The 8,415-nt window shown below is 36.7% G+C and overlaps 1 protein-coding gene across 1 annotated transcript; it reads right to left on the reverse strand.

The window, feature by feature from the left end:
- Positions 1 to 3,980: 3,980 nt before the first annotated feature.
- On the reverse strand, positions 3,981 to 8,031 carry LOC104120823 (uncharacterized). The gene is made up of 3 exons (XM_009632670.4): positions 7,557 to 8,031; positions 5,300 to 5,954; positions 3,981 to 5,152 (listed from the first exon to the last, which is right to left on the reverse strand). The coding sequence occupies exons 2-3, from the start codon at positions 5,903 to 5,905 to the stop codon at positions 4,301 to 4,303; spliced, it is 1,458 nt and encodes a 485-aa protein (XP_009630965.1). The 5' UTR covers positions 5,906 to 5,954; positions 7,557 to 8,031; the 3' UTR covers positions 3,981 to 4,300.
- Between the last annotated feature and the right edge of the window lie 384 nt (positions 8,032 to 8,415).

Below are 8,415 nucleotides of genomic sequence, written 5' to 3' on the forward strand. Positions count from 1 at the left end.
CTATTATTTACTGATTTTCAATTTTTACATACTCGGTGTATTATTTGTACTGATGTCCCTTTTTCCTGGGGACGCTGCGTTCATGCCCGCAGGTCCCGATAGACAGGTCGAGAGTCCTCCAAATAGGATATCAGCTCATTGAAAGATGTTGGTGCGCTCCATTTGCTCCGGAGTTGCCTATTTGGTCAGTATGCATTAGACATGTATTGATTGGTATGTCGGGGCCCTGTCCTGGCCTTATGACGTTTATGTACTCTTAGAGGCTTGTAGATATATGTCATGTATATGAAATATTGTATGGCCTTGTCGGCCTATGTTTTGAATGTACAAATGATCATGTCGGCCATATAGGCCCGTATGTCACGTGCATAAAACTCTATATCATATTGGGTCGTCATATGAAATATACGTTACGTTGGTACTCGGTTGAGTAAGGTGTCGGGTGCTCATCGTGACCCATCGGTTTGGGTCGTGACAGTGGATTGATTGGTCCACGCATATTAGTGTGAACAAGTTGGAGTGGCATAGTTTCTCTTGACATGGACTCCTTCGAAAAACTCCTCCTTTTATGTTTTCCAAGAAGACAAAATTCACACAATTGATTGGGATGGTTGATTGATGGTATCCCATGCACCATGTTTTTTTCTCTCATTGATTTGACCACTTCAAAATTCAAGTGCCCAAATCTCACGTGCCAACACCATGATTCATCTTGCACATTATCCTTCAAACACTTTGCATCAATTGTTTTAAGATTCAGAGAAAATAATCTATTCTTTGTCATATGCACTTTAACAATTAGAATTCCACTTGAATCTCTAAGCCAAAGATGCATATTTTTCATGTGGATGTCATATTCCTTTTCAAGAAGTTGGCCCAAACTCAAAATATTACTTTTAAATTTTTGGACATAATAAACATCTTGAATTAGCTTGTGACTACCATCTTTACAAGAAATCTGAATCGTACTTATCCCTTCGATTTGAATCTTTGATGTATCTCCAAAGGACACATTACCTCTCACCGTTTTATTGATCTCCACAAACTTCTCTTTGTATCCACACATATGATTGCTTGCTCCATTGTCCAAATACCATGAGCTACAATCATCGATGATTTCTTCCTTGAGTGCCAGCAACAATATTGACTCATCTTCTTCTTTTTTGTCGTCAACAAGGTTAGCTTTTTCTTCAATATTGCTACGATATTCCCAAGAGTAATAGCCAAATTTATTATAATTATAACACTCAATTTTTGATTTGTCATACCTTTATCCATTATTTTCTTGGTAGTATCCACGTCCTCTTCCTCATCTTTGTCCACGACCACGACCTCTGAATGTTTGGTGGATTTTAATTTCATTATTGAAGTTGTTACCGGTACTTCTTCCTTTTCCATGACCACCATGGCCTCGTCCTCGTCCGTTTTCTCGATAACTCTTTTCACCTCCCTGGTCCTTAAAGGATGCCTGAGTTTTAAGAAGTTGCTCTAGTGGCACTTCTTGTCTTTTTTTTATCTTTTCTTCGTGTCTGCATTGTCGTACCTTCATACCTTCGCCCCGATGTCCAGTCTTAAGGTTCCTCCGAGCTACTTTATTAAAGAAGAAACAAACGGCTCCGAAACAAATAAAAAGGTGTGTGCCGCACTCACGAAGGATTGCCAGTGATATACTGGAGGAAGGTGGGGATGACGTCATGTCGTGCACGGGTAGAGAGTCTGCCTGAGTCATGCGGCCCCAGGTAATGCCTAGTTTAGTGTAGCACCTGGGTTCCGCCTTCATGTACTTTCTCATAGAAATATTTTTTAAACCTTGTTTCAGATTCTTAAACTTATTTATGCAAAATGACCCCGTAACTTCGGTAGAGGGGGTGCTCTCCTATCTTTTGATTAGGAAAGCGGCACATACCAGGGGGTAGCGACTGTTTATTAAAAATACAGGACTCTACTAAGTGGTAACACGATGTATAGAGTTTGACACTTGCCCGGTGCTGGAAGGTCGAAAGGAGAAGTGTTATAAGCTTTGAACCTTCCAATTGCTCTACCATCATAGAGTCTAAATCTTTAGACTCCTCAATAGCACACACCACAAAATCAAATTTAGGTATTAAAGTACAAAGGATCTTTTCTACCACACGGACATCTTCTATGTCCTCCTCGTATCTTCTTAATTGATTTACAACAGTCTTCACTTTTGAACAATAATCCAAAATGCATTCGGATTCTTTCATTTTTAAAACTTCAAAGTGAGCCCTTAGAGTTTGAAGTTTTACCTTCCTCACCTTGTCAACTCCTTGAAGAGAATTTTGTAAAATCTCCGAAGCTTCCTTTGAGGTGGTAGCATCTACCACCTTCTCAAACATGGCATCATCCAAACATTGGTGGATGAGCGTAAGGGCTTGTTGATCCTTCTTCCTTGTCTTTGCCAAGACATCTTTTTCATTTTGAGGCACAGCTTCCTCATTATCGGGTTTTGCATATCCTCTATCTACGATTTCACACACATCCTGGGAGTCAAGAATGGTTTTCATACGTAGACACTATTTCTCATAATTATCTTTTGTGAGACGGGGGTACTAAAAAGACAGCGGACCATTATTCGACATGGCTTTGATACCATGTTGTTGGAAAAAATAATATCCCGCTCAGAAATAATATCCACGATAAATAATAATGACACAAGAGAGTAACAATGACACCAAATCTTTTAACGGGGTAAAATACAATACCCGAGAGGAGCAATATAATACCACTATAATATTACAACTTTGTAGTGTCAAAAGAATACTACGACTCAAAAGAAATAACACTCTTTATTTTAAATATCTCACCACAATATTACTCCTATTCTATTTTCTCACAGACTATAAAATAGTATGTTGATTACTCTCATAGATGTAATACTTCTCTCTTATTTTTGGTATATTTGAGATGAAACTGAATGACTCTATTTATAAGGAAAGGATTCGTCCAATTCTTCTAATCAAATTTGACTTTTGCAATTGCAAAATGCAAATTGCTCAAAGGCGCCCACAATTACTTGACATTGCATTTCTTGTCCGCCTACAATGCTTGACCTTTAATTTCAACTTGCATTCCTTTTGCTTTTCCTTTTCTAAATTATTTTCTCTTTTTTTTTCTTTATTCCTTTTTTATTTAAATAGGTCCCACATAGATGACTGATTCAATAGGAAAAGTGAGGAAACTGAACAAAAAATCGACAAACGAATCCTTTGCTTCAGCTTACTGGATCTTGTTTCTAGACTTGCTTAATACTAGTTTCAGGTTTATTTTCCACGTGTTTCAGTTTTATTCATAATGGTGAAATTCTTGGCTCAGGTATGATGTTGTCAACTATATTAGCTTTCTTGTTCATAAACAGCTCAGGGAGATCTTGAGATCAATGAACAAGTGAGCAGTCTTAATATCTGGACAAAGAAAAACGAGTAAAATGCACATTAGATAACATCAAAATAGCACACAATGATGAAATGAGATGAAATGGAATCCCCAGGACATATTTTCACTATTATATTTTGTGATCGATACATAGGATGGAATTACACCTTATTTCCCAAATCGACCGTTTCCTCCTTTATATTTCCTTCTATAACATTGGACATATAAAAACTGATTTTTCTTATCTTCTTATTCAAAGATTACCCTTCATCTGAACTCTGAAGGCACCTTTGCTGCCGTTAGGATAGTTTGCGAATCAACATTTTACAATATGTATATTTTTAAACATTCATTCTTAAGCTGACATGCCATGTTTCCACACAATCTGCTGCACTACATGATTCCAAGGGATTTAAGTTATATACACCAGCAGTGTGAATATTTTTACACTATCAATGTAGTTAACTTATTATCACATGTAACTAATCATTATTTCCAGGTTACAAACAGTACTAATTATTAAGAATTACTTGTAATTGTTTTTTAAGTAACTTGATTATGTAATTACTTTCACACCATCAATAGAATTTAAACTCTTGTCCAATTACATGCTTAATTAATATATGCTAGTAGATTCAATGAAGCTCATTAATTTTCTTTTATGACAAGAAGATTGAGCCCTGAAGTTTTAGAGTGGCTTGCAGCTATGCCAGGGAAATAGATTTACCCTCTTACCAACTCGGAGAATATTAACTTCATGGACTAATCATCCATTGAGGAAATCTCTAAAACTGGTGAATATTCAAGCTGAAAACACTCGACTCTGCATCAAGGCTTTGATGCACGGGGATCAAGTTTTGAGGCTAAACACAAGAAGCTAGACAAGAAGTTATCTATGTGTTTGCTAACCAGCCCGAGGAAGTTTCTTCAAGTTACACTTCACATCTTCGTCTATCTGCTTCTTCAAATTGTGATTTAGGCCCTCTGTCAAAGCTGATGATGATGATGTTAAAGAGGCCTTTAGCAAGCTCAATGCTTCCGACTCGCCAAAACTGATCATTTGCTCTTCAATATCATTCATGGGCACATTCAGTTCTTGGAGTAAGCAAATAGTTGATGTAGAAGACAAGGGTCTCACTTCCAAATTGTCCATAACGTAGAAAAGGGAGGGTTCCTTTGCAAACTTTTGAAACTTGTGACGATAACTATTCCTTACAAAATCATAATACCTTGGATCATACAAGTTATAAATTTCTGATTTTCCTTCAGAAATTTGGAGCAGCTGATACTCAGATTTATGGTGAGGGGCAATACCGGGCTTGAGTAGCATCGTCTTAAGGTTGTCGTTAAGATTCTCCTCACTTATGTAACTATTCCTTTTTGGAGGCGTATTGAACCATTTTGAATCTAAAATCTCAACACTTTTATAGAAGTTATCAATGCATTCCAACCCAGAACTCCCCTTTAGAGCATCTTCAATTGATCCTAAAGGAATGGTCAAGAAGTTAAAGAGAAAATCAACAAATTCATTGCCCGCCTCTGCACACAAGACCTTGTTTGTAGACTTTCTTAGTGTTAGCTTCAGCTCTAATTTCTTGGCGTTATTACTAGCTCCAATTTCAGAAATGGGCAACAAATTTCCAAACTCGGACATTGTTATAGTGTCTACTCTTGCTCTTTTTTGTTTTTGCTTGGGCAGAAACACATCTGACAAGGGAGTCTTTGAGATAAATGAACGAGCAAGTAGATGAATCACCTAAATGGTCGAGAAAAGGATCATGTTACTAACCACAAATGGCAATCTACGAGAATCACAGTAAAACATGTAAAAGCAACCATATCACCAGAAAGCATAATTTTATATCAATAATGTAGAGTCACTAATTCGATGGTAAGACATTACCTCATTCTTGCCAACTTCTACATGCATTTCCTCAACCTGCTTCATATCACTCAGGCCGACACTAGAAAGAATCTGAACAAGAGAGCTTGGAGAAGCGCATTTGACTTGCAAATCATCAGTGGTTAAAAATGATATCCCTCCTTTGAGAAAGACATACTCGTCGCCAACAGTATTTACAGCTGAATCTTTCAGAAACTTCTCTTTAGTAAACTTCCCTTCACATGAGCACACAACATTCATGAAATAGCTATGTTTTGAGCAATTTGAACACTCATAATATTTCTCGAAGACGGAATCATCTACGTGCATTTTTAACCTCATGCAATACTTTGGATAGGGATTTCTTGGATTTAGCAGCATGGTTTTGCATTGCTCTATGAACAGATCTTCCTCACTGAGGTTTTCAACACTTTGGTACAAGTTGTTCATACAACCAACAACTCCAGCCTCTGCTTTAATGAGTCGTATTATTGTTCCCAGTGGTAAAGTGAGAAGGCTAACGAGTATGTCCATAAAATCTACTTTGGCTTCAGCTGCAACAACGTGATCCTTCTTTTCATCCACCAAAAGCTTCAATAGAATCTTAGATTCTTGCTTGTCAGCCATTTTAAAGCAGTTAACTGGTAAACTCCCTACTGATGTAGCAAACGCCTAGCTGATCCGAGTCAAAACTAATTAGTCAAGAACCACCATAACGTGAATAAATTGATCTTCTGGCTTTCAGTTGAAGTAAAAAGACGTATGTACTTGTTCAAGATAGTTATATAGTCTGAATAACATAGATACAGACATGGGGTCACGGATACTTTAAAAATTAAGGGAACATACCACAAGTTTTTCATGCTATTACATTTGACAAAGATGTATAATAATCAACAAATAATTATCCAAGGGATGATTATAATAACATAAACACGCATTCCAGATTCAAGATATAAAAAAAGAACATCCAAATACCACCATTTATCAAATGAAAACACCAAATGTAAACATAAGACCAAGCCAGCACAACATCATTCACCACATTTTTACAAGTCCAAAAGTACTAAACATTGCTCCCAAAAGCATACATGATATGCATTGGATATCTGCAAGTTAATTAATCTTTCATCTGTTCCATTTTATTTACTCTTTATGATGGTGTATCCAGTGTTGTCAAAGGCGAAAAGCTCTAAAAAGCGCTCTAGGTCTATTTGGGCTTTAAGCGCAAAGTGCACTTGATAATGTTTCCCTTAGCAGCTAATACACTTATTTCCGATTATATTTGTTGTTTAGTGCTGCTTGATTCAAGATAGAACTCATGGCCTATGAGGCGCACGCCTTAGTTCCTTGCCTTACACTGAAGCACAACTTAAGCGAGGCGAAACACCCTCCTTGAGCTTTTCTGAGCTTCAGGGCTTAAGCGCGCATTAAATGAGCCTTTGACAACACTAGGTGTGTCGGACTAGTTGGTGTGCATTTTCATAAATCCATCGAACAGCCTGCTAACTGGGATATGAACCTAAGATTTTCAAGCCATTACTCCTATGTCTCAATTCTTAAACGAACTATTATTATTTGGTGAATCAAATTTTTTTTTTCTTGATTGCGGTTTAGGAAAGATTTTAAAGATGGTTTTAGCTATAAGAGTTGTGATTTATAGTAGTACTCTTACACAATATTTAAATATGTAAATAACCAAATTTAATTGACCCTTGTATGTTAGACCAGCAATTTTTCTCCAACTTCAACTTTTACATATTAGTAGTTATCTACTCTTAGCTACTATAAAACTAGTGATTTTATTGTAGTACTTCTGTAAATCTTGTTAAATACGGTAAAACATTATGTAGTCTGATCCCTAAGAGTAGGGGGGGACACATAGACAAGGAGTTCAATTGAACCCAACATTTTAGACGTGGAGTATAAAATATATATTTAACAAAATACTAATACTTTAAAAAGTTTAAATTCTGAACCCATAATTTAAAAAGTGTAATGAGTTCAGCCATAAAAACCAAGCGATTCCTTGATTTGCCTATGCCTGAGAACACACCAAGATTTTAGATAGTTCGACTCTAAAATTCCAAACCCAGCATTATTTTAGGGACAGAAAGTAATACCATATCAGATTATGCACAAATATCATAAGATTATACTTAGAGAATGAAAACAATGTATGATAAAAAGAACTGGCATAACGAAAACAAGAGAATGAAAAAGGTAAAAATAAGAGAGAATTGGACGCTGATGCTACAGAAGAAAAGGGGGAAATTACCTCTCTTGACCGTCTTCTTCTTCCTCTTTGTTGCGCACTACTCTTCTCTACTCTAGGGTTTGTTTATATACTAAACACTAAAGCCTCACTCGTTTACTTATTTCCCGCTCAAATGCTTTCCATTCCTTATTTCCCGCTAAATAAAGGGCTTGTCGGTTTTCGGTTTCTGCAACCGATACCGAACCAAAATAAGTTTCGGTTTATCGGTTGGATTTTTCAAATATCGGTTTCAAAACCCCCCCTCCTTTTTCTTTTTTCCCTTAAAAATCCTGGGATACCGAAGGGATTAAACAAAAAGTCAATAGCAATGCCGTGGCCAAACAAAGAGGTAGTAAACGACTCAAAATTGCAGATTCATCGGTCAACAATTAAACAAAACCGCCACCAGATGAAATAAGTTATCTTATTCAGCAAAATTCCTGCTCTATTTTCTAGTTTTACTATGTTCCTTTCCTTTTTTTATAGCTTCAAAGATACGTCACTATTTGTATTGGCGAAATTCGGCCTCGTCACATGGCACGGTAAAATGAGCACACACGGTGAGTGTAAAAGAGAAGAAAGTAGAAGATGGAAAATAGTGCGATGTTATTTGATCGTATGGCAAATATGTACGGCAAATGCAGCGACAAGATAAACTTGAAAAACATAATACCTATGAGAAAAGAGCCTAAATAGGAGGAGAGAGTTATAACAAATTCTTAAAGATCAGTAACTACGAAATAGAATTCTACATTAGTAAGAAATCTTAGAATAAACAGTAATCAGCCGTTATTACGCCCTCGCAAGTTGGTGGTGTCAACAACGCCCAACTTGGAAAATTGCTTGCCAAACGAGGCTCTTGGAAGTGGTTTCGTAAGTA

This window comes from Nicotiana tomentosiformis, chromosome 7, assembly GCF_000390325.3.
Source record: "Nicotiana tomentosiformis chromosome 7, ASM39032v3, whole genome shotgun sequence".
Taxonomy (NCBI): domain Eukaryota; kingdom Viridiplantae; phylum Streptophyta; class Magnoliopsida; order Solanales; family Solanaceae; genus Nicotiana; species Nicotiana tomentosiformis.

Excerpts from the sequence above, each read along its gene's own strand:
- LOC104120823 (XM_009632670.4), bottom strand. The coding sequence starts at position 5,905 with ATGGCTGACAAGCAAGAATCTAAGATTCTATTGAAGCTTTTGGTGGAT. Across the intron at positions 5,153-5,299 it reads TAGAAGTTGGCAAGAATGAG|GTGATTCATCTACTTGCTCG; the intron begins GTAATGTCTTAC and ends TCGACCATTTAG.